Source organism: Loa loa (assembly GCF_000183805.2).
Source record: "Loa loa unplaced genomic scaffold supercont3.60, whole genome shotgun sequence".
In the NCBI taxonomy this organism is placed as follows: Eukaryota; Metazoa; Nematoda; class Chromadorea; order Rhabditida; family Onchocercidae; genus Loa; species Loa loa.
This window is the reverse complement of record NW_018108240.1, coordinates 81,950-107,117: the sequence shown is the minus strand read 5'-3', so window position 1 is coordinate 107,117 and position 25,168 is coordinate 81,950. Positions and strand designations below refer to the sequence as shown.

Sequence of the window (25,168 nt, the reverse complement as noted above, 5' to 3'; positions counted from 1 at the left end):
ACATTCTCTCTCTCTCTCTCTCTCTCTCTCTCTCTCTATGCTTAAATTATTCTTCAGAAATGTTTTTTTTTCTCTTTGAACATTCGCTTCATTTCATTTTACTTCTAAATTGAAGAGAAGTAGACAGGTAATAAATCGTAAGATAAAGTAGTGGAATAACTTGTATGAAGAATAAACAAACTTTGCAATTAATAAGATGACAAAGTTGACGGAGTCAAGGACAGGCTTTACTGATAGTAATTGATAATCTTTTGTTGATAAATTGGACAAAGATTATGTCATCTAACTTCGATATCACTTAAAAGAAATACAAGTTAATATATCGTAAAAAACTTACTTCATGTTTACCACTGCTAGATAACTCGTCTATTTTCTAAATTTTTGCAATAATCGAGAGGCCGAGAATTGACCCTTTGCGTGATCGGCGATCTCAGCATGTGCTGTGAGTTATAAATGCAGAAAAACTTTCACGTTTGCATATATATGCGTGCGCGTGTGGGTATGTGTGCGTGTGTGGGTGTATAGGTATATGGGTGTGTGTGCGTGTGTGGGTGTATGGGTGTATGGGTGTGTACATGTGTGGATGTATGCGGGTGGTGGGTACAAATGTGTGATTGCGTGAGTAGTTGATTTGGGCTGAATGATTTTTTTCGTCTTCGTCATTCAAATAAATTCAAGCAGTAATGTGAGAAAGAAACGAAAGGGATGTTAATTATCGGAAAAGAATATAATTGGTTGATCGAAATGGATTGATAATGGATTGATTGGTAAATTGAAGTAAACACCAAGTCTTCTATGATCTTTGACCTTGCTGTTAACAGTGATTAAAAGTGATTAAAATATTGAAAATTTTAATAAATGGAAACAGTACGATTGACAAAAATGCATGCATTAAATCCAATTCAGATGCTAAAATGATGATTTATTGATTTTATTCAATCGTTATAATTGAAAATTTCAAACAAGTTATGCTCTATGTCTAGGATGAGAATGAATTTGGTAATTAAAATAAATTGGGCCTCGAATAAGTTGTTTCCTACAGGAAGTATCGTTGAAGAGTGAGTCATTTCCAAAATATCTTTAAAATTTGTAAGTAATTTCAACCGATACGTCAAGCTGTTTAGCATTTACGCACTTAATTCAAACCGGCAGGAGAGCTGCAACTCATTGAGAAGGTCTTAGGGTGCTTGATTCACAGGATAAACGCGATGCTACGGTATTTGCTAAGATTAGGCATACCTCGTGTAGCTCCACCATGACATTTGTGAGTTCAGTAGTATTCCCGTTGCTAGCGGGTTAGCGGATGTTCCCGGATAGATTCGATTTTGTATTATTGGTGAATTTATGCTTATTAAAGATGAGAAATATTCGACAGTTCTATGTTCCCCACACCCAAAAGTACCCATCCTGAAATCGCACTCTATTGATATTGTGTAGTAGAGCAAATTTGAAATTGTACGGTTGCGACTGTGAATCATATTATGAGTTAGGAAATGACGAATGTCAATATCAACCCGAGTAGTCTCAGCAGGCTACCGGTTCGGGAGATTATGATAGGTCATTAGTCAGGATAATATCGATTAACTTTTGACGCGGATAATCTTGGCTCCTTGTTAGTTCTTGTAGTTGAGATTATTTTCTTTCTTACAAAGTCCAGTGGTCGGTATTTCGCACATTGTAGAGTTAATGGTTGGATGTAAGTGGTTGAATTCCATTATCTGTGGCTTGTTAAATTTAACACTTTTTATTGGCAGTGACTTTTCAAATTATGGGTTTGAGGGATCTGTTCAAGTACCTGCCGAAACGTCCGAACGGAATGAAGTTCCTGAAAACTTGTTCGAATTAATTAATCTGTTCGTTGTTGCAGCCGGGAAATAATGCCTCGTAGTAGATCACGCGACCGTCGGCGTCGTTCACGTTCTCATTCACGTGACGAGCGCCGTGATCGCGATAGGCGGTATCGCAAAGATAAGGACCGTCGACGAAGACGTGATTCTGACCATTCCACTTCCGATAATGAAATCGAGTCGCTATTGAAAAGGGAAAAGCGAGGGTAAGTGTATCTGGTTGAACTGGTGTACTGTGGGAGATGGACAATATAAATTTTGCTATGGGCGTATAATTTATGCTATGAGCATATAATTTATGTCTTTTAAAGAGTCAGTGCTTCGGTGTAAGTTGAAAGCAGTAAATATTATTTCACTTGCTGTACCTAAAAATTACCTCTCTCTCTTTTAAATCAACTGTGCTGCAGTAATTCGTATTGAGATAAGTTTATAATATGTATATTCTTTGAAATTTAGAAGATTCAGTGTTTTTTTAAACATTAAGTTATAATTGTCTGGTTTAGAAAATGGAGAATAGATTTCAGTAGTGAGACCTGATGCGTCACATTAACTGTGTTGATAATTTTTCGCTGATTATAGTGCATCATAAAGGGTTATTTCATTTCCGGGAAGGATATTTCGTAACTGCGGGTGAAGTATGCGTCATATTTTATACTTGAAATTACTCATTTCGACGTCTTATGATGTTTTGAGGCGGTATCCCAAAAGTCATTTTGCTGATTGAGAGCACAGTAGCAAAAAATATTTTGGTGGTGACCCATTTTCCTTTGATAAAAGTACTGTGGATCAAAAAAATCTTTTTGCCCACGAAGTGGGATTGGACGCAATGTTGCTTGGAGTAGGTAGGAGGTTGTTCGACAAAAAAAAAAATTGAAGTTTGAATAATAAAATTGCAGCAGTTGCATGACCGACTTATGTGAGTTCAATTTTTCTCAGTTATGATTTAGAATCTCGACATCATCAGGATTAGGCATTCACTGTCCTGCAACTGTGTAGTAAAATGTGGAATGAGATGGGCGCCTAAAATCCAGTTTTTTGTTAAACGATATTGATCTGAAACGAATATATGAAGTAGTAGTTGAAACTGTTGATAGATGTGTATTCCCTTACTTTTAACATGGAAGATGTTCGAAGTTCAGTATTAACAACGACACTTGTTTTCAGAAATGGTAGTTCAAATTCACCATCCACATCATTAGGAGCGCTGGTTAGCGAATTAGGAGCTGGGGTGAAATTTGATGCATCGCAGCTAAGTCAAGCAGCTAAAGAGTGGTTGGATGCAAGGGTTACTGAGCAGGTAATATTTTTTCTAAAGTCCACACGCGGATGTTTAAAGATTTCTCTTTATGTCATCAGTTGTCGACTAATCGAAAATTAAGTCCCTTAATTATTTCCGATCGTCACTGTGCGATGTGGTCAACCGTTGAAAGATCTTTAGAAAAGTTCCTGTTTCATTTAATTGCTACTGCGGTAGTTTTAGTTATCGATTATTATATGTTATCAAAGGATTGCATCATTCACTTAAGATTTTGGACTTAATTACTGATATTATTGCAACTCAAATTTTCGTAATCATATGCGGGCTTCAAGTAATTTTTTTTNTTTTTTTTTTTTTTTGTTTAACATTGACCATGTTCAGTAAAATACGAATGTGTTTACCACTTTTCTGTGACACTATTAAAATGAAATATGTTGGCCAGGAGGGTAGAGAAACAGCCAGTTTATGAGATGCAAATTTTTGCTTTTTGTCTTTTTTTTTTTCACTTGATTCGGGACTGGAAAGATTTAAGTCTTGGAAATTTCCAAAAAGTGGAGTTGAAATAATTTCTTTTTCATGCCAGATCTTTGCTTCCGGATATAAGCATTCCCAGTTCTTTATTTATAGTTCGGGTTCTTAACAAGTTAGTTTATGCTACGTTTCGTGTTAACGCCGTGTTAGGTGTCACACAAAAAAGAATATTGAACAATGGAGAAAGGCTGTCTGTGTGTGTGCACCTTGCGGCCGCTAATTAGCTGGAAGGATTCATTTATGGAGTCCGACCACAGAAATGGTATTTTTTAAAATTAGATCTTAATTTTGTAATTGACGTATGTCCATTTTGGAAAGTTTGCATACTGGCGCTGCTGTTTGGAACCATCAGATTTTTTCTTATTCAAAATTTCATTTTAAATTAATGGTTACCATCGCATTGCAGTGCAAGTCTTGCAAATTTTCTGAATGAAAAAAAGAACCTTCCCTTTCTTTTTTTCTGAACACTTTCATTTATAGGTGAGTGCAAGAGTAGCTGATTTGGAATCGTTGGTTCAGGAACGCGTTGCCAAAGCACGCGCAGACCTGGAATCCAGGTTACGTTCACAGATTGAGCAGGAAATGATGCACGAGGTGGAAGAAAGTCGAAAAAGAGAGGTAAGCTAAAACGCTTTCGCGGTGTTTTCATCATACCAGAGGGTGTGACCTTTTAGGTATCATCGCACAAGAACGATTAGAGGGAATTACTATCTGATTTCCAGTTTCATTATACACATTTAAGATCCAAAGAGTGGTAGTTAAAACCCCAGTCGAAGTCATCTATAAATTAATTAGGAGCAAGGACGAACTTTCTTTCTCTTCCATTGGCTTATTAATAGTGATTGACAATGTTGAATGTCCAGGTAGGTTGAATCCAGCTTGTTCAAATAGTATTTGCAGGAAGAATCCAAAAAGCGATGCACAGAGCTTGAAGAAAGTTTGGAGAAGAAAATGAAGGAACTGGAGGAAACGGAAAAGAAATTGGTAGAGTGTTAAAATACTTCACATTAGACATACAATTAGATTAAAACAGTGAGTGATGTAGTTTCCGTTATCGCCATGTTTCAGGCTCTTGCACAATTTCAGCTCAGATCAGTCGCGCAGCAGCTGTTTGAATTACTTTGAATTACTTATAAATAATTAAATCAGCTGATATTGACTAGCGACCACTATTCTTTGTTGACCCAGAACGGTCAACAAAGAATAGTGGTATTTCGGGAGGAAATTCATAATGTGCACATACCTTGCACAGTACTTGGACATACACTGCTGCGTGATATCGCTGGGATACAACAGGCAAGCTACTAGTAGGTGTTCCGTTGGCCGATAAGCTGTTGCAACGCCAAAACGAAGTACACGAATTCGTACTACTGACCGAGCAGTATGTTCATTCAAATATGAGCTTTTCTTAGAATCCTGATTGGGCAATTGTTGGTTTCGACATATTTCTTGTAGTGGTATTTATAGTTACGAGTAGAACACGGGTTACTAGTCTCTAAGGTGTTTCTGTCGTGTGCATGTAGTTTTGAGTTATTTTAAATCGTCGTTTTTTTCTTTTTCCTTTTTTTTTCTCACCATCTATCAGTCGAAGGTCCATTTTTTCAGAAGCAGGAACGCTTATTAATGCTGGAAACGAAGGGCAAATTAGAAATGGAACGAAATGCGCTGGTTCAGGAACGCGAAATGTTAACCAAAAGTGAGCAACAAGCGATACTGAATAAAGGTGGAACAATGAGGGCGCCAATCAAGTTGAAGCTCGGCTTTAAATGAATGAAATGATGGTGGTGATGGAACGACACTACGAAATGTATTAGATTAAATTTGAATGACTCATGAAGGGCAGAGGTATGTGCGAAATTCTCACGCCGAAATGTTTTTTTTTTAGCTCTAGTGCTGAGAAACAACTTGCTTTACGTCTTCCTTTTATCCCCTTTGAATTCATGTTGCATTATTGTTTTGTTCCCTTTTTTTTCAATTTATAGTTCGTGTCCATCCTAGTATTTTTTCTATTATTGTTCGTACATTGTATATAGAAATGAATTTTCAACTTACAAAACTGGAGTGGAGCAAATCCTTCGGATATTTAGTTGGTACGATGAGCTCATCCTGGCGAGGAAGCCATCTTTAGAAGTCTCGAATCAAACCGAGTTGGTTTGATACTACCTTTAGGCGATCACTGGTGATGATCGACCTGATCGCTAAATCATAAGCCTTGAATGTGTGTGGGACGTTTGCACGGGATCGATGGGTTACATTATTTTTTGTGAAAATTATCGTCCCTTTAACAGACATAGTTGAGCCGCATGTTATTGCTAGTGAAAGTCTAAATTCAACCTCAGCTTGTACGCGAGGAAATTGACGGTATTGTTTAAATGATAATTCTTTGGGAAGATTTTGACAAAATAAGTAATGTATGTTCGACAGCCTTCATTTATTCGAGATTTGTGAATTTCAGACGTTCTGTTACATATCATTTGTTGCACAACTGATGAATAATTTATTATGACTGCCAAAATGACAGAATTAGCACGTTGCACTGAAAGACTGCATACTCAACTGCTCCTTGGTACTGTCGTCGCGCCCAGTTTAGTCTGAGCGCTTTCGGTTTTCCCACCGAAGTGCAAGCTTCGGAATTATCTAGTTTTGACGTGAGAGCTTATACATAGTGTTCAAGATAAAATTTTAAAGCAAGAGTAGGGAAGATCGGAGTAGTTCTTAATACATTGGCATGCTTTACAGTGGTGTAGATTGAAAAGATTGGTAAGGTTGGCTAGGATGTTTGGCAAATCTGCAAAATTTTAGTTACTCAAAAAATCTTATATCTAACTTGTCCAAGTTGGCTTCCTCCGAATGTAAGTGCACCATTAACTGGGCTTCAAAATCATCTTTAATTTTATTGAAATATATCAGCTCCGGTCTCCTTCTCGTCCAAAATGCACAGAACAGTTTGAACACTTGACCTGAAGTCATGTTTTACGGCTAGCTTAAACCTAACAAGCATAGGCGGGCATACAAACAACGGAGTCCTTTCAAGTGCAAGTGATGCAAATAATGATAGATTTCAAATAACATACAAAAAACGTGGTGGAAGTTATCGATTGTTGGCGTGCCGCAAATAGTATTGTAAAAGTGCATTTTTAATGCATCGCATTGTAGTAATCGTCTAACCAGAGCTGTCAAATTGATTCCTGTTACAGCCATTGGAAAACTAGAAAGGAGTATAGTATCCAAGAAATATGAAAATAGCGAAAAATGGTAGGAGACCACCATTTTCCCGCTTTCCGATCCAGTGAAATGTAACTTTCCCCTTCTTCCTTTGATAAACTCAGAAGGAAACAAGGACAATTAGATTTTTTGGGATTGTTAAAAATATAAATAAAGATTGTAATGAGATATACCAATGAAAGGTATCAACTGATGAGTAACTTTTGCTTACCCATACAAAGGATGATTTGAAAGAGAAAGTATTGACTGTGCATGTGCAACATCGTATTGTGCCAAGAAAATCAGCTGTTCCAGCGAAAGAATTCCCATACCTCGGAAATCAGTTGACGGATCGTGACCCTGAAAGTTCTCCCATAATTGAACAATTCAAAAAATATAAGCATTACGGAATCAGTCATTATTATTTTTTATAACTAGGATATCGGTGCAGTCCTTTGTATTTTGATGTGTTGGATAAAATAAAAAGTAGCTAAATTACTAGTTGTGCACGCTTCTGAAACCTCACTTCCAATAAAGAGGACAGGGTAAGTCGGAGATTCCTGAAATGGATGAAAACATTTAAATTCAAGTAAATGAAGCAAATGGAAACCAAATGAATACGCTTGCTGTCATTTTCATATTCAGCTTATTAATTAAGCTAATAGAAGGAAATCATGTTTGCCTGAAATCCAATCTTCTGCCACTGACCCGTCATTCTAGCTTCCAGATCTTCCGTTGGCATTAAAAGTTCCCATAGTCTGAGCAATCTACAAAGATGGGAATAAAACGGTCGACATGGTTTGACATACCGTTCGTATGAAACATAGAATCAAACCTTTTCTCATGAATTTCATTACCACGATCATACTTCTCCTTACACATTTCCTCGACATGATCACATAATTCTCGGTAGCCACGTATTTGGCCCAATGACCTCTTTAGTACATCTCTCATCTCTCCAAACTGTTCATTGTTCACTTCTGAACAGAATCTCTTGACGATTTCTGTTGCCTAAATAATGACTTCTAATAATGTCGTAAAGAGATACTTGTGTATTAAATATCAAAAAACCCTGAAAATGAATGAAGAAAATAGAAGTTCGACATAAAATGAAATAAAAACTTGAAATAGTTGAAATAGAAACTTTCGAAAAGTATCGAATAGAATGCTAACAAGTTTGTCTTCCTGTCCAGCCTTCCAAAACCTCGGCATTGTTGGTAGCTCTCCTTCACCAATGAGTTTTTCCACTTCTGCTGTGATCCGACCACGACTACTGGTTTTCCAAGTTAACTAAAATTGTTAATTATATCTAATTGACGGTCCAATTCTCCTACTATCTCGCCATTTTGTTGGACTATCAATTTATTACTAATATTATATCATTCAGCTTTGGCAGAACTTATACGAAACCCCATGTTATAATAACACATATAAATATGTTTACAATTCTTTCAAGCTCCGTTTTGCCAGTTACCATTAGCATGAACCAATTTAATGTAATTCGTAATAGGCGACGAAACATGACGCATATGTTCTGGTAAAGGTTGAAGAAAAAACCTTCGTCGTGCCAATCCATGAAAGTTATTGGACAGAAATTCTAAAATCAAATTACAGGGAAATAACATGCTTCTATTATCAATTATAATCGTCTATGAATACTTTAAATGGTATCTCTCGAAATCGTAAAATACAAAATAATCGTAAGAATGCAAGACGGATACTGGATTTACATCATACTAGGAACGAACTATGCAGTTAACAATTTCGGCCCAACATAGAAAAGCTCAGAGTAATAACAGTTTTCCCATGATAATAAGTCCTAAGAAATTTTCATCGTCGACTGTACTATTAACTTGTTAGAAAAAGTCGAAATGAATGAAATGACTCCAGTAAAGATCCTTCATTCTATAACACTTATCCTGTACACAATGAACGTAAATGAAATAAAAAGCATTGCAGATAATTATTTTGCTGCCTTCGTTAAAAAACAAAGGTATCTCAAATGATGTGCAAACAATTTAATCATAATATAGTACACAAATCTACTAACAATGTTTTGATACAAAATTGTTTTGGACATGTAAAGAAAAAAAAAGAAAAAACAATAGAAATCGCAGAGGACAACTGCAAATATATGTAAAAACAAAACTTTTCGGTAATAAGTGTGAAAACTGAAAAATTCAAGGTACAGAGTAAGCACTTTTTATGACCCATGCAGATACACCAGTACAGAAGTGCATTATAGAGTCAGTAATACGACACGTTAAGTAATAATGAACGCAAAATTTCACTATGCCATAAAGTAAAGGATTTATCCCAGTCAGTAATATCTTAGTTCTTTGCATTATTCGTCTCACAACGATATTACTGATTCAAAGCTTCGGGAAGAACGGTGATGGTATTTGGAACAGTCGAATTATAATGTTCACCTAAATCGTAGGCAAATCGATGGAATGTAATCACGAGAGGTTTTTTGTCGCTGTATTCTTCTCCAAAAAACAAAACCTGTCCTCCTGGTTGAATTACTTCAATTCGCCTTTCCAATGCATAAGCTGTAGCTCGAAGCTATAATAATGAAACTAAATGTATAGAAAATAAGATGCAACCTAAAAGTTGCAAAACAAAACGTCCCATTCTCTGTTATCATTATCACTTAGAAGTTTTGGAACTTTTACGAGCATACTTAAATTATAGCCACAACTGATTTGAACAAAAGTAATGCAGTAGGAAAGTAAAATCCTGTTAAGCTGTAAATTATCAGAACTGCGTGATACTTTACTTTGCGTTTCAAATTTGCTACCATTGAAAATTTAAAATTACCTCCGGTTCTCCACCCCAAACACCACCATCTGTACAGCATTTCTCAACTTTCATACAGTATTCCTCAAATTCGATCTCATCCACTGCCTCCCCATCATCGTCAATTAAAAAGGGAAGAAAATCATCTTTATGTGCTTGCATATAAGCAGCAGCCTTTTGACGAATATCTGCACCTCTAAACTGAAATAAAATTTTTATTTGGTCGATTTTGGTCATTTATATTGGTGACTTTTCATCTGAATTTAACCAACTCAAGACATTTATTAAAATAGAATAAATAAAAGTGACTGATAAAGGCAACCTGACATGAAGTGACCAAGGATAGTTGATGTGCTATAGCACTGTACATGCAATCACCATCGGGTTCAATATTATGTATCGTAAGTCCACGATCCATTAGATGCCGCTCGATCGCTTCACTTTCGAATTTTCCTAAAATGTTCCAGAACTGAAGCGAATTAGAAAATGTTTCCTTCTGAACAGCGCCATCACTATTTTTTAATAAAAACTATTTTTGAATACTTGAAAGTCTAAATGTAAAGGAAACCATACGAGGAGCACTTTCCGCATCAATCCTAGCTTGGAGTGCTGCTTCTTCCCGTTTCCTGTTGACTTCGGCTTTTTTATCCTGGAATTGTTGTGGAATTTGAAATTTTCTAACAGATGGAGTGGTCAAGTTTTTACTTCTGGAATATTAAATGCATAGTACTTCCATAAACTATAAGATGGTATGCAGTTTTCCTATAATTACAAAAGTTTATCAAGACTTGAAAGAATTAAAAATCATTGGAAAAATTTTGAAAGTCTCATAATATCAGTGGCAGGCCTCAAAGAAGTTGTAACAATTATCTCTCTGACAATATAATATCTACATTATTTTATAATGTTCAACTCTCAGAAAGTACTTAACTTTTAGGTCGCATAGACAACTTTACTTGGTAAATATTATAAGATTTTGGCTGCAAATAAAAAAAGAGAAGGAATGGAATAATATAATCAACATAAAAATTTTATACAGTATTCTTTCACAAAAATTGTTAAAACTTACTCGTCTTCTTTGAGCTTTCGAGATGTGTGGTTTTTTTTCTTGATTTTGCTCTACAACAATTGGCTCTGCAGACACTTCTGGTGGTGTTGATGGCGCTAATTCGGCTAATTCCTAAATTATTATATTCTAAAATCCTTTCTGAGAATCTCAAATGTTTCATCGCTATCGTCAGTTTCGGTTGGTAATTCTGTATGGTTCAAACTTATATAATGAAACAAATTTTTGTAATGCATTGAGAACTTGACACTGGCCTTACACAGAATACTGAAATATTCTAAAATGGGTACTTCATCGTTAAATAGTGGTTTGATTAGTTAACATATCTAAACAATAAAATTAGCGGTTTTTCATATTCCTAAAGATATCTTCCATATGTTCACAAATTTAGAAAATTCAGAAATTGTTAATGAACTTTTTTTGCAAATTAAAACTCCGAAAAACATCACCTAACAAATAAAAAGATATTCATTTCATCAGTAATATCTTCTAAAGAATTGATTAGAAATTCATTTGGACTGCTATTAAAATATTCAAATGACTATTGAAATTGCACTAGGATGTTATTATAATGATAAAAGTATATGTAAATCAGAATAGAAAGACCTCTTGATGGCGCCTTTTCATTTCTTCTTCCATTTTTGCTATCTCTGCAATTACTTCTTTCTTTCGCTTTTTGTCACTTTTATCAATGGAATGTTTCATGGTCATTACTTTGGCTGAAATATGCATAGCGTTAATGATGCAATTGTGAATAATACCATTCATTATCCATACCTCTTTCAAGTAATACATCCTCAGTTCTGCAACTAATTCCCATCAAAGTTAACTTTTTATCTTAACAGTAAATATAATTAATAAAAATCATATAAAATCAAAGAAAAGAAAATTTGTCAACATTTCAAAAACAAAAGCTTAAAAATTAAAATGAAGTAAATTACACTGTAGTTCTTTACGTTCTTTTCGATGGGCCGCTTTCAGCTGTCCCAAAGGAGTCACATCTTCTTCCTCAGTCATCGTTCTATTCCGACAAGTTAATAACTAATTAAATCTAAAATTTAAAGTATTCAGATTCTAAACGCAAAAGGACTACTGATAATAATGTTTAATCAGATGAATGCGGATTTAAACATAGAATAATATTAATGATATCAAGTGATATTGAAATGGATATTTACTACACAGATTTGAATTTGGATTTGGTATTTTCCTCACGGTAAGTGTTAGATATTCAAATCGGTAACCATCAATTGATGACCGCTTCTCTTCCGGAATGCTCACTGAATGCTATCCGGAATGCTAATAATCTTCCTGTTCGGTGAAATGGAATCGGGACATTACACAACCCAAATACTCAAATCAATAACCAATAAACTATAACTGCTTCTCTTTCAGATTATTCACTGAGAAGCTTTGATATTTTGATCGTAGATCAACCATATACCACCAAAGGATGATAAAATAAATGGATTAATGTACTAGGGGAGGGGGAATAGAGTGATAAAATATCACGAAACAACATGTGGCTAGAGACTGAGAAAATCCCGAATGATTGGAATAGTATGAGAGCGATAATGGATGACAAAGAAAATATCGAAGTAACAAGACAGACAATGAATGTAAAGATATCATAGTCCTGTCACATTTTTGGGAAGCACGAGTTTGTTACCGGTTTGTATCCGTGATGCGATCCAATACAAGTCCTTGATTTCAAATTGTATGTTAGGGATGTCAGAGGCATTTTTTACCCCGTGGAGTCTCAGGTTTTTTCCGATGCATTTCGCTCAACCGGTCTATTTATAATTTGCGATTTACCTATTATTCGTTTTCCTGATGGAGATGGCCTTATATCCTTTTTTTATTGGCATTCCATTCGTTTCTGATTCTTCCATTATATAATTTATGACATTAATCATTTTACCCTAATTTCATGGTGACAATTTTGCAGAAGTGCAAGGATGTCTGATTCCGATAGTTCAAGTGCTAAGAATAAGAAAAAACGACCGAAGGAAACGAAACGTGTCAGAGAAGTGCCATTTTTGTTTTTTATTTCAACCTCAAAGTTTTTGCAAAACATATCTTTCAGAGTTAATGTTTCATTACAAAACTGTAAATGAGTATGTCACGCCCACGCATGAATGTAGCTGTCACTTTACTGATACCATTTTCCAGGAATCATCATCTCTCCATGCTCTTCATCTTGACCTCTATTGTTTTCATCGTGAAAATGTCACATATGAGCCTTCTCTTGGATTACAAATGACATGAAGCGAAGGCTCGAAAGAGTTACATAGTACTGTAAAACTAAAGTGTATAGAAGGGGATAAAATACCACTCTTTTTGACTTATATAACGAAATAGATAAAGGTTATGTGTAAATCAAGTAGATAAAGGTTATGTGTAAATCACTTTTGTTACCAGTTTAAATGACCAGCTAATGAGGTCTTTATTATGAGTATTAGCTGTTTCCCTTCAGAACAGCACTTCCGACGAAAGTATTATCGATAAAACTCCCGTAAAGAAAGGTAAAAGTAATGATGGTGGTTTCAAGAATGCCGATGGTGAAGAGGTATCTTCTCTCGTCCCAATTTTTTAAATTTCAATCATAGTTAATTACAAACTAAGCATATATGTCATCATTTATCGTTGTATGCCGAAAAATATTGGGAGGAATTATAAATGTCAAATAAAAGGCATCCATTTCCATATAATAGGTAATGCATCCATTTTCATATAATGGGTGATTTTTCTGCAGTCCGGATTTCTTGTGTAGAATACAATTCCGAAAAATTTTGTTTCCCACTTTTAAAAAGAGGTGGATAATAATTCTTGAATTTTGTGGTTGGTTTTTCCCAGTTTTAAATTCTGGTTTTTTTTCTCGAAATAATGAGAGATTAAAACGAGAAACATAAATTTTCATTGGTTATTTGCAATTTGTTCAGCTTTATAAAAATTAGTTCTAGATGTTCGAATTGGGCAAAATGCGTTTCGTGACGGTCCGATCCTTCAAAGGCAAAGCATTGATTGATATTCGTGAGTATTATCAAGATAAGGTAAATCCTTACCTGTAGCATTAATGACTTTTTCTTCAGTCTATAGTTAGAAATTGAAAGTATACGAGGTAATGTGCTATTCTCTGTATTCAGTTGGTGAAAAGTTGTTTTATGGGTAAGTTCAAGTATTACAGTTTCTATTGCGGACATAAATTATCTAACATTTGCCCTCACTTCTACCTGTCCAGATTCCTAAACGTTGATTCGGTTTTTCTCAGTAGACGGTGCCAAAAATACATTGGTTAACATTTATAAATACTGAATTGCCGATGTCTAGAGTGAAATTCGGGTTAGAGTGGACTGGTATGGTTTTCATTACATGAAATGGAATGCAACAAAAAGAAAAATTTAGAGAATATGTTTCCAGATCATTAATGAATAAGTTCCTGTTTATAAATGTTTAATTCAAATTTAAATGTTAGAAAATGAAAATCTCCAATTTCTGTTTCATTTCTGCAAACCATTTTGAAACTGAATGCTTGAAAATGTCCTGCGAATACAATTTTTTCTGAGGTAAAAAACAGATTTTTGTTAATGTAGAGCGTGGATTCCACGACTGTGTTTCAGCATTTGATAACTTTAATTTTCTTCTTAGATATTTTCGTTGCATTCTTTTCTTTTTATCATTTTATCATTGCAGAAAGGGTAAATTTTCAGGGTAGCGGTGAACTGAAACCGGGACGTAAAGGTATTAGTTTGTCAGGAGAACAATATCAACGGCTGAAGGCTATTATGGGTGATATAGACGAAAAGTTAAATAATGCCTAGATATTCTTCCCGTACTTTGATATAGTATTTGACTATTGTCTTTGTTGATTGTCGATCTCGATATCATTTAAACATCATTATTATCTTAATACAGTTTCGAACGAAAGTTATCATAGTGCTTTGCGTTGATAGTCGTTGCTGTTAAGGTTTTTAAATGTCTTCTCTGTCGTATTATCACTTGTTACTCTTTTTTATGAAAATACTTCCAGACTGACTAGGATAGATTCTATACAGATAACTTGCCTTTCTTGAAAAAAAAAAAAACTTTTCTTTGGTGTTTATCCGGGACAATAAGCCAAGGCTCGATGAAAAGTGAGCAACGTTGAACAGTCTTGTCTTCTGGATTTAGACTTCATTTTCTTCGTTATTTGTAAAAAATTTGTTCATTTTTTATTTTTCATTTTAAAAACCATTAAAAAGACACGCGATATATATAGTAACGCATATCATTACTTAATCTGCATAAACTTAGATTTGAAGAATGATAATACCACGACCAAACAAGGATGCTAGTACTAGTCGCTACGGAGGACAGAGGACCTGTAAGTAATTTAATAACAGACGCTGGAAGTGATAGACTGCTTGCAGAAAAAGGAAAAAAAACTACCGTAAAAACGGAAAAACTATCACAAACTTTTCTTTACGAACGAAAGTACCGTAAACTATCGGCATGGCCAAAGTGAGGATGTAGGATTGACAAGGTCAGTAATGGCAAATGAAAGGTGAACGCAGAATGCAGATGCAGGATGCGTGCCAATGCAGGGTGTTCCTGCATGATAAGCAGTTGGATTGTACGTAGCGAAATGTTCCTTCTTTCGCAATTCGGCCGCAAACCCATGGGTAGTGACGTCGGTGATAAAGTAGGATGGCCGTTGGAGGTGGGTGGGTGTTGCAATTTTTCTAGGGGAAGACCGGGAGGTTCTGTCGCGTAGCTTCATATTTTGGGACGTGCGGAGATCTGACAAAGAAATTAATGGTATAGAAATTGGTCTGGCAAGTTACTTATGTATACTTGTCCAGCTGATTTCAGGTTACCATTTTTTAGCATAGGCATATGTTGCGTTTTATCGGATAAAGGCGTATCATAACAAGCCAGCGGTATATAGCATTTGAAAATTACATTCTGGAGTCGAATATTCGAAAGTTTATTTTCAGGATCTCATCCAAATCATGGCACTAGCTAATCGGGGACGAAATCAAAAATTACCACCAGAAGTGAATCGAATTCTTTACGTCAAGAATTTGCCATATAAAATTACCAGCGAAGAAATGTACGATATCTTTGGGAAATTCGGTGCTGTACGTCAAATACGAGTGTAAGTTTGTTCATTCCTTTCATTTTAATCTTCCTTCTTTTTTTTTCACCACTACTTAGGGACTGTGGTCACATGTATGGCTTTTGTTATGAATCCGGAAAATTCTGGATTTCAATAAAAGTTTCAACGGTTCGTCAAATCTGACAGTTGATAGACGAATTAGCTTGTATTATTCCTACCAGTCAACTTTATTGTGGGATCAATAAAGTTATTTGTATGCTACTGGTTAGCAAATATTTTATGTTTTGTATAAGTTTCTAATTCGACTAATTTGTCGTTACCGTTTGCAGTCCACATATCAAATATTATGAATGAGAATGGAAAATTATCTCCATCATTTTTATTTGTTTCATCTTCGAGCAATTTTAGGAAAATATTATGAGATGTTAATACGATTAGATTACTTCTTTTATGTATGCTTTGAGGACAGTATATTTCTTTACTGTCTTCGTCACCTTACTTATTGCATCATAGTTCCAGTTTTTTAGGGGGAATACAGCTGAAACACGTGGAACAGCATTTGTAGTTTATGAAGATATTTTTGATGCCAAAAATGCTTGTGAGCATTTATCTGGTTTTAATGTATCGAATCGATACCTCGTGGTACTATATTATCAGGTACGTACAGGCTTTGTTATTCTTTTTCAGTGTTTGAGAATGTAACATATTAAATTTAGATGAATTTTTTCCTTCTCAGATTCATTTTGCATTGGTTGATAACGAAATTTGGTTTGTCAATGATGAAACTTTTTTTCCTTCAAAAGAAATATTTAATTGCATAAGTTTCTATAGTTTAGAAAGTTTCAAAAGTCTTTGATAATGAACTTAGGTGTTTTTTCGTGCAAATAGCTCTTAAAATTTGTAGATACCCGAACTTATATGATTACTAATTTTCATATCTTTTTGTACAGGCGACAAAGGCTTATCGAAGAATGGATACTGATAAGGCGAAGGAAAGACTTGAAGAAATTAAGGAGCGATATAACTTAGGTGGTGATTTGGAAAAAGAAAAGAAGGATAAGTTGGGTTACACACCCACACCTCGAAGATAATCACTTGTTTTCCACTGTTTTATCTTTGTACAGTTGTTTATTCTGTAATAAAAATGTGATCATTCGTACTTCATTCATGATATTTTGACAGACAACTGAGGATGACATTTATTTACAATAGTGCTTATCAACTAGATATCTGCATGTTTTACATTTCACATAACAGCAATGGACATACTTACATTGGCACTGTTCTTCAACGAGTGTCTGTTTAGTGTAGTACCCACGTCCACAACACAAACTACTGCAACTGTTTGTATCCGACGACGTCAGATTACATTCTCTGTAAAATCAAAAATAAAAAAAAATTGAAATTGTTCGGTCTCTCTAGTTCGGATATTATATTTTGTAAAATCAAAAGCAGTTAATAAGCAGTTGTAATAAAGAGGCAAAAGTACGAAAGACAAGAGACATCATTTTTCTTGGGTTGGAAAACAGAAGGGAGCACCCGGATTTGAACCGGGGACCTCTCGATCTGCAGTCGAATGCTCTGCCACTGAGCTATGCCCCCTCTTGACATAAACTTTGCTGTACCTCTTAAATTATAAAATTAAAAGACAATTTATTCACCTCATCATTGTACCATATGAACCTGTCCTACTGTCTTCTACACAATAATCGGGTGAATTCCGAAGATAAACCTGAAATTTAAAATTGAAATGTTAAGAAATACTCTGAAATGTTTTGTTAATTTTATTAAGTTGAAAAGCAGTTGTCCAAAATTACCAATAATAAAATTTTGTGTAAAGCTTAGTTTAAGCAATGAAATGTAATTGTCACAGATAATTGTGAGGAAAATTCTCTCATTAACTATTGAAATTTCAGTGTGTTTTTATGATTGCAATTTCATTTTAATGAAAAATATTAAGAAATATATGTGAGAATGTTGTTATTCCTCATATCATTATTCCATTATTTTGTTTTTAAGAAATGCTAAGAAGAAGAAGCATATTTTAATTACCAAATGTTGTCGTGATAATTCACCATGCATTGTCTTATCAGCATATCCAGATTGTGATAATAATTCTGATAACAGTAATGCTTCACTATAACGTTCCCGTAATCTTAATGAAGGAAAATTTTTGGTTTATTAATTAAATTTGGAGCAATCCAAGAAATATGTTTCCGATATCGTAAAGCTAATGACATTCTTCAGGAATGGTACACATAATAAATGTAAAATAGAAGTGCAAGATAACGTGATATTTGAGATATTACAGGTAATGCAGGTAGTACAGGTAGTAAATATATCGATACCGATAATCTGCTGATGAAATATAGAAATTAAACGAATAAAAGGATAGAAAAACAAACTTCAATGCTATATCATGAACATCCGGTAAGGTATTCCAGCATGTCCTTACATTACAACTACTCGATACACCATGACATTTGCATTTTCGGTACAAACTTTCTTGTGTTACCTCGAAGAAGTAATTTATACTTTAATAAAAATAAAAATTTATTTAAAAAAAAAGCCGGAAAAATGAATCTTTGACACAAAGATCAAAGGTTAATCCAATTTCAAGGTCACAAAGATCATTCTTATAGTGAAAAAGAAAAAATTCATGAGCTAAAACTAATTTTAGCATTAATTGTCATTAGTCATTAATCATTTCATAATGAAAGTGACAAATACCTGTCGTCCAACTTCATTATTATGTTCATTCATTCGTGCACGTGGTGGAAGATCAATGATTGATTTATGCTCCGAGAATTCTGTATTGATATAGGCCCAGTCATCGAGTAATTCCTGCAAAAATATTCATCTAATATGAAATCCATTTAACATCTTTAATGTAGAACGGATTATTTGTATTGTCCAATAAACTTTATCCATGATCGAATTTTCAATTTTTTTTTTTTGGATCTTCTTTGGTATTTCGGTAAAAAAAGAAGCAGTATACAAGTTTTATTCCTATCTCATGTAACTATTAATTAATTAAAAGTAATTAATAGTATGAGGGTAATAAACTTGTCAATGTGATTTTTTCAAAAATTTGACAATTTTTTAATTTTCTAAAGCTAAAACAACTACTTACTCGATAACGACGCTTGCTCGACGCGGTTCCATTGTTACCTGGGCGCCATTTTTTGCGCCACGAAGCATCAGCCCATTCACGACTTACTTTTTGTCCGTACAGTACATTATCACTACATCCTTTCCACTAAAAAGTAGAAGATGATTCAGAGAAAGATGAGAAAGATAAAAGTATAAGTATTTCCGAAACGTTAAAGTTTGATTAACTGAGAATGAAAATTCTTTAATGAAATTTTAAAAGTAATTTTGGCAACGATAACATTGAATTGATAAGATGTCCTAAATTTGATAATTTAACTTATGTCACCTTATATGAGGCATCAGCAGATGCAGTTGGTGAATTCAAACCACAGGGACAATAAGGTAAATCACCAGAAACACAGGCTTTGGCGACATGATGTGTGAGTGCTGCAGATGAGAGAGCATAAACGAATGCTTGTTCTTTGGTACCTAAAAAGGTCAAAGAATAAACGAATGCTTGTTCTTTGATACCATGAAAAGGTCAAAGGTTCCTATATTCGCAATATTTGGTATCATCTTATTCTCTTATTCAAATAACGATGATTAGACTGCAACTTTGCATGCATAGTTATGAATTTAGCATTTATGAACACGAGTGAAAACTTTCTAAATTGAGCGAAAGTATGAAAATTTCCACGTAACATCACAAAATATTACAGAATCCATACGTCCTATATATTATCACAGTATCCAAATGTAATACCATAATTTTTATGTGATGTTGTAGAGTTTATAAGTAATTAATAATTTTCACGTACTATTACTACAAGTAATTGATTAATTGTCACGTACTACTATTACTACTGACTTTTTACGTAATGTCATAAAATCCATAAGTAATGTTATTAGAATCCATAATTATATTTAAATAAAATTTTGCAATACTTTGCGTTATTTCTAAAATAAAATAGTGAAATTAATTGCATAAAATTAGTAACGTTAAAATTTACTTAACTTTGGTAAGATCAGATTTGTATTGTGGTGCTCGAAGTATTGATGAACAATTCCAACGATGATCGGCAAATACTTTCTGACATATTGATACAGTTGTTTGAGATGCTCGAATGATAACAGGCATTAGATCGGATATACGACGACACATACGAGCCTACGCATATTACTTACTGTATTATTAGGTATTAGTTGAATATGAAATTATTTATGACTTGAATACATTATTGTATATTTCAAAATTTCCTATGATTGGAATAAGTAAAAGACAATATAAATATGATTTTGATTAATTAAAATTTACAAATTATCTTTATTTATACTACTAGTAGATATTGTCTTTATGGTTCATTTCTTTTTGTTTTTATTTTTGGATAAAATTTGATTGAATCCAAAATCTAAATCAGAAATCAAAAATTATACTCATAATATCTTTTACTTTCTTTTACATATTGTCTCTTTACTTATTATTCGTTTATTTATTATTATTATTAAAGCTCAAACGTAGCTTACTTACTTGATATGCAACCAATCCATAATTCTTACGTAAATTCTGATTTTTGGGACAATGTCTTGGTTCTGTCCATGTATTTGTTACTGTATGAAGTGATCTAGAATTTAATAACTTTTTATTTAGATTAATTTTAAATGAAATTATTTTCTAAAATTTCGTGGCAAAGTTTTGAAATTACACAAAAAGCATTTAAATTTTAATCTTTCTTTTTTTTTTGCTTTTCTCCTTTTTTTTGCCATTGCTTTTATGTTTAGAAGAAGGAAGAGTTAATCCATTCTCTTAAATTAATTGTGACAAGAAGCAAAGGATCATCCCATAGGATCCCATTGAAAGCTAAGTTAATCAAATTTTAATTTGTTCGATAGCTCAGAATAACAAACGTTGGATAACAACAACAACAACAACAATCATTACTCATAATAAATTCCTCTTCCCGATTTGACACTTTTACGCATCAATCTTTCTTAGCTACAGTAATACTATTCTGAATACCAAAAAAAAAGTCCAATTTTATTAATTAATTTTCTTCTTCAATTGTTCGAAAACGAAGAAATTTCAATGAAATCGTATAATTTAGATAATGTTTTTTTTTCTTTTTCTAAATATAATGTTTTTCCTATTTTTTTTATTTCATGAAAATGGAATGAAAATAATTTTAAGAATTCAATGTTAGAGAAAGAATTTAATTTCAAATTTTGTTAATTAACATCCTAATTACATCATTCTATTCTCATGAAATAAATAGAAAAAATTAATTGACATAAACTTGACATGAAAGTATTCCTTTTTTTCTCGTTAAATAGATATAGTTTCACTTGTAAGTAATAATCAATTAAAGGTAATTGTTATCAATCATAGGTAATCATTTATATATCAACGATCGGTAGGCACAGTTCCTCCTGTATCGTTGAGGATAATAACGATTAGACTTAAATTAAATTTAACTATTAGATTAATTGACTAATTAGATTAGTGAGAATTAATCGGATTAATTAAGCTTAATTAGATTAGCTTGAGCTAACACTTTTGAAAATTGATGAAACTTTCGTAGGAATTTAAAACTTTCTCTTAAATGCGTCAAAAATTCATAAAATTTAGGTATAGAAAATGACAAGAAAATGATTGAAACTTACAGCCATTTAATGGAAATACATCGATTGCAGGTACAAATCATTAAAACTAATATAATTAACGATCCTGTTGATGGGATATTCATCTTTACTCGATCAAATTTAACCAATTAAATGATCGTTTAGTTAAATGTATTCACATCTGAATGAACCAATGATTACAATTTGCTGAGGAGATGGTAAAATAATGGATGATGATAAGAAGGAGGAGAAATTTTACTCCGTAAAGGCTTAAATTTAAAGGGCTATAAATTTGCATAGCAAAAGGAATGAAAACCCCGCCCTTGAGATATTTAGTTAAACGACCTTGCCTCTTCATAAAACCCGAAGCATAAACCTATAACTATCTAAAATTTACGAGCGTATTTTACGGCCTAATTTTAGGATGGATAAGATAAAAGTATGGAAAGTTGAAAGGAAATAATAGGCATTGAAACCCTTTGAGAGTAATGTAAAATTTCACGAAAAATCGTAATTTTTCGTATAGAAATCATTTCAACTTTTTAGTATTTATAACATTTTTTTTTTCCATTCATTTTACTTCCCTTTTTGTTTCCATTAACAATGAAAATTTACTTTTATAGGCCTCATTTTACAGTATCTCTTTGCTTTTTCGTTGCTTATTTTTTAATCATCAAATACAGTTATTATAGTAAGCAATTATAAATTTGCATATGAACATAATATTATCAATAAAATGTATCATCCAATTTATCTCTTACAATCAATATTATAAAATACTAGAAAAAAAAAAGAAAGATATTTTCCTTCTGTTCTTAATTGATCATTGATCGATGAAAAAGTCAACTTTTTTGAAAACAAATTTAAAATGAAATAATAACTAAAATCTAATTTATTTTATGTTTTTTTTGCAATTCAATTTTGGAAGTTTTTGAACTTTTTTATGTTACCTTTTAAAATTGTAAAAAGAGATAGAATTTAAAACTCATTTTATATAATTCAGTTTTGATCAAATAAAGATTCTTTTGAATTATTCATACATGCACAAGTTAGCTGAACTGAATATTAGAATAAATTTGAACAAAAAAAAGTGTCATTCGTTTAATTCAATGACACATTCAGTCTCGTCTATCGTATACCTGTTTAACCTTTCACCTATTTTTCCTTGTTTTTCTTTCATTCCTTTTTCTCCTTGGCAAATTCAAAATCTTTCAAGTTACAACTGTTTTTGATATGTTAGTGAAGTGTAATACTAAATTTAAAAATTTAGATTTATTCAAATATCTGAAATGGTTGAAATTTTTGAAATTAATAAATGATTTCAAATTTCATTTCAAGCAGTAAATGAAAAGTAAATTATTCTGTATATTCACATATATCATAGTATCTATGAATGAAAACATTCCGTTGTTTAAATTAGTAGCAATAATGATAAATCATTATCAGTGATTTTAATGGATGAAGAGGATTGGTTACTGTAATCATTATTGGAATTGAAGTTATAAAACAAAATTTTAAAGAAATGAGCAATTGCTCGATATTCTTGATAATTAATAAATTTAGATATTCATATAAAATGATTATCAAATATAGGAAAAGTTATCATTTATTCGAAAATTCCCAATCTAATGACTGTTAATTGTTAATAGTAATGTGATAATTTATGCATGTTAACGTTATCATTAAATAGCAAAAGTGTCAAACCCAACATTTATCATGTTGGTAGTAGCTGAAATTACCAATGTGATAAATGATTTTAATCATGATAGCAATAATTTGCTGATATGAAGTGCCAGTAACTGTCTAAATAATATTTATTGATTTTATGATAAAAACCAAAAGTCTGACAAGTGATATTATCAGAATAATAACAATTTCAACGTCTATAATAGCAATAACAATTAATTCAAATAATAATTGGTACTATGATCATTGATCTTAATGATAATGTAATTTGAATATTCACATCACAGTGGTATAGCAAATTGATTAAGACAAGGAATTGTGAAACAAAAAAATGCTCCTTCTTTTCATCAGGCTAATTTTTTTGTATTTTTGTTGAGTAAATTTCGAAAATTAAAAATTTTTCAATTCATAAAATTACTTCAAAACGACAAATGTTTTTTTTGCATTACAGCCTAGCACATGGCTATATGAAACATTGCTAAAATCTGTTGTAGCCAAGAAATGTAGTCAAGATGAGGCCATCAAAAATGAGCCAATTGTTTTCTTTTTAAAATATAAATTTGAGATATTTATCGCATATAGAGCCTGATAAAATGATAATTATCGTAGCATAATCAACAAAAATCATTGATGGTGAAATATTTTCTCCTCGAAATTTGAATATAGAAGTTATACTAAATTTAAAAATCAAATATTACTGGAAGGAGAGTAAGTAATAATTATAATAGGGAAATAAGTAGAGACAATATTAGGCTAAGTAATGCATTCTGCAAGCAAACTATGGGTGGGCAAACATTGCGTTTCACAATTCAACTGTGGATAGGCCAAGTAGTGTATTCTGCAAGTCATGAACAAATTGATATTTGAGAAAATCAGTGGACTGGAAAAGATCATTAGAAAAACATCAAAAAGTACCGACTTTAATTGGAACAATGATTGTGCTTAACTTGAAAAGATAATTTGTAGAACCAAGAAAGGGAGTTACAATATTAGGTAATATCTGTTGAAAAGTAAGATGAGAATGTCTATTCTAGAACTAAAAATTATAAAAAAAGTCAGAAAATTCTTATCCCAAAACAAAAATTATAAAAAAAAGCCAGAAACCATAATTTTGATAAAGTATGAGTCTTTTAAAAGTATAAAAGTAGAAATGTAAAAGTAAAGGTGTAAAAGTGAAGATATAAAAGTAAAAGTATAAAAGTAAGGACATAAAAGTAAAAGTATAAAAGTAGAAGTGTAAAAGTAAAGGTGTAAAAGTAAGGTTGTAAAAATAAAAGTATATAAGTAAGGACATAAAAGTTAAAGCGTAAAAGTAAAGGTATAAAAGTAAAAGTGAAAGTATAAAAGCATGAATCCATTTTATTTTTGATCATTATCAAAATATAACGTTTTTTATTTCTGCATGTTTCGAGATAATTTTATTTCCATTTTTAATAATAATTACATTAGGTTAATTAAATTTAAATACCGTAACGAACAGTACTCTAATTGATAATTCCTGCTTTAGTTTTGGTATTTTACAGTATTCCTTTTTTTCCAAAAAGGTTTCGTAATTAATAGAATCCATGGAAAATTTTTTTAATTATCGCTCACTGAACTATTAACTTTTCGGATATTTGAAAGTTACACGAAACATCAGAAATCATTAATTCAAAAGTATCTCAATATAAAGTGACCACTTCTTCTGTTAATAACAATGGTCAACGAATGTTGTTTTATTTAAATCTTTTAAAATTTAGAAACGGAATATTGAATTGTTTCAGCAAAATGAAAACAAAAATATTTGCATATCATTGTTATTTGAAGAATATCCAAAAGAAAAAAGAAATATTTCAATTGTTGGAAAAACAAATTTTTGAATGAAAAACATTGTAAATATTCACACACACACACACACACGCACACACACACACACACACACACACACACATACACACACACACACAACAATAATACACAACACACACACA

The 25,168-nt window shown here is 32.6% G+C and overlaps 7 protein-coding genes and 1 non-coding gene across 8 annotated transcripts; 3 read left to right on the top strand and 5 right to left on the bottom strand.

The window, feature by feature from the left end:
- Positions 1–467: 467 nt before the first annotated feature.
- Positions 468–1,406, bottom strand: LOAG_04194 (hypothetical protein; the record flags this gene model as incomplete). Its single annotated transcript, XM_003139731.1, has 2 exons — positions 468–636; positions 1,240–1,406. The coding sequence occupies 2 exons, from the start codon at positions 1,404–1,406 to the stop codon at positions 468–470; spliced, it is 336 nt and encodes a 111-aa protein (XP_003139779.1).
- Positions 1,407–1,860: 454 nt separating this feature from the next.
- LOAG_04193 (hypothetical protein) lies at positions 1,861–6,093 on the top strand. Its single transcript, XM_020446533.1, has 5 exons — positions 1,861–2,053; positions 3,012–3,144; positions 4,117–4,254; positions 4,537–5,017; positions 5,242–6,093. Exons 1-4 carry the CDS (start codon positions 1,878–1,880, stop codon positions 4,630–4,632), a joined length of 543 nt encoding a protein of 180 aa, XP_020303144.1. The 5' UTR covers positions 1,861–1,877; the 3' UTR covers positions 4,633–5,017; positions 5,242–6,093.
- LOAG_04192 (hypothetical protein) lies at positions 6,058–8,443 on the bottom strand. Its single transcript, XM_020446532.1, has 7 exons — positions 8,285–8,443; positions 8,014–8,130; positions 7,676–7,851; positions 7,523–7,607; positions 7,073–7,200; positions 6,711–6,844; positions 6,058–6,596 (listed from the first exon to the last, which is right to left on the bottom strand). Exons 1-7 carry the CDS (start codon positions 8,414–8,416, stop codon positions 6,439–6,441), a joined length of 930 nt encoding a protein of 309 aa, XP_020303143.1. The 5' UTR covers positions 8,417–8,443; the 3' UTR covers positions 6,058–6,438.
- Positions 8,444–9,078: 635 nt separating this feature from the next.
- Positions 9,079–11,765, bottom strand: LOAG_04191 (hypothetical protein). The gene is made up of 7 exons (XM_003139728.2): positions 11,647–11,765; positions 11,312–11,424; positions 10,709–10,819; positions 10,213–10,288; positions 9,962–10,092; positions 9,661–9,840; positions 9,079–9,405 (listed from the first exon to the last, which is right to left on the bottom strand). Exons 1-7 carry the CDS (start codon positions 11,720–11,722, stop codon positions 9,205–9,207), a joined length of 888 nt encoding a protein of 295 aa, XP_003139776.1. The 5' UTR covers positions 11,723–11,765; the 3' UTR covers positions 9,079–9,204.
- Positions 11,766–12,647: 882 nt separating this feature from the next.
- Positions 12,648–14,826, top strand: LOAG_04190 (hypothetical protein). Its single transcript, XM_003139727.2, has 4 exons — positions 12,648–12,735; positions 13,182–13,274; positions 13,669–13,758; positions 14,416–14,826. Exons 1-4 carry the CDS (start codon positions 12,664–12,666, stop codon positions 14,524–14,526), a joined length of 366 nt encoding a protein of 121 aa, XP_003139775.1. The 5' UTR covers positions 12,648–12,663; the 3' UTR covers positions 14,527–14,826.
- Positions 14,827–15,272: 446 nt separating this feature from the next.
- Positions 15,273–16,960, top strand: LOAG_04189 (hypothetical protein; the record flags this gene model as incomplete). The annotated part of the gene is made up of 4 exons (XM_003139726.2): positions 15,273–15,404; positions 15,682–15,842; positions 16,331–16,460; positions 16,754–16,960. The coding sequence occupies 4 exons, from the start codon at positions 15,273–15,275 to the stop codon at positions 16,892–16,894; spliced, it is 564 nt and encodes a 187-aa protein (XP_003139774.1). The 3' UTR covers positions 16,895–16,960.
- A 42-nt stretch (positions 16,961–17,002) lies between these two features.
- On the bottom strand, positions 17,003–20,058 carry LOAG_04188 (hypothetical protein; the record flags this gene model as incomplete). The annotated part of the gene is made up of 9 exons (XM_020446531.1): positions 17,003–17,177; positions 17,465–17,535; positions 17,856–17,958; positions 18,209–18,318; positions 18,534–18,647; positions 18,937–19,062; positions 19,243–19,385; positions 19,495–19,562; positions 19,907–20,058. 9 exons carry the CDS (start codon positions 20,056–20,058, stop codon positions 17,003–17,005), a joined length of 1,062 nt encoding a protein of 353 aa, XP_020303142.1.
- On the bottom strand, positions 17,334–17,405 carry LOAG_20032. Its single transcript has one exon. It is a non-coding gene; the product is annotated as a tRNA-Cys (tRNA).
- Positions 20,059–25,168: the final 5,110 nt, after the last annotated feature.

Bases quoted from the DNA above. Each gene is read 5' to 3' on its own strand.
- LOAG_04193 (XM_020446533.1), top strand. From the start codon at position 1,878: ATGCCTCGTAGTAGATCACGCGACCGTCGGCGTCGTTCACGTTCTCAT. The intron at 2,054-3,011 runs GTAAGTGTATCT...ACTTGTTTTCAG, and splicing joins TTGAAAAGGGAAAAGCGAGG to AAATGGTAGTTCAAATTCAC. The intron at 4,255-4,536 runs GTAAGCTAAAAC...TAGTATTTGCAG, and splicing joins AAGAAAGTCGAAAAAGAGAG to GAAGAATCCAAAAAGCGATG.
- LOAG_04192 (XM_020446532.1), bottom strand. From the start codon at position 8,416: ATGGATTGGCACGACGAAGGTTTTTTCTTCAACCTTTACCAGAACATA. The intron at 7,608-7,675 runs GTTTGATTCTAT...CCATCTTTGTAG, and splicing joins AATGAAATTCATGAGAAAAG to ATTGCTCAGACTATGGGAAC. The intron at 6,845-7,072 runs GTAAGCAAAAGT...ACTCCTTTCTAG, and splicing joins TCAAATCATCCTTTGTATGG to TTTTCCAATGGCTGTAACAG.
- LOAG_04191 (XM_003139728.2), bottom strand. From the start codon at position 11,722: ATGACTGAGGAAGAAGATGTGACTCCTTTGGGACAGCTGAAAGCGGCC. The intron at 10,820-11,311 runs GTCTTTCTATTC...ATAATAATTTAG, and splicing joins TGAAAAGGCGCCATCAAGAG to GAATTAGCCGAATTAGCGCC. The intron at 10,093-10,212 runs GTATGGTTTCCT...GGAACATTTTAG, and splicing joins TGATGCGGAAAGTGCTCCTC to GAAAATTCGAAAGTGAAGCG.
- LOAG_04190 (XM_003139727.2), top strand. From the start codon at position 12,664: ATGTCTGATTCCGATAGTTCAAGTGCTAAGAATAAGAAAAAACGACCG. The intron at 12,736-13,181 runs GTGCCATTTTTG...GTTTCCCTTCAG, and splicing joins AAACGAAACGTGTCAGAGAA to AACAGCACTTCCGACGAAAG. The intron at 13,275-13,668 runs GTATCTTCTCTC...AATTAGTTCTAG, and splicing joins AGAATGCCGATGGTGAAGAG to ATGTTCGAATTGGGCAAAAT.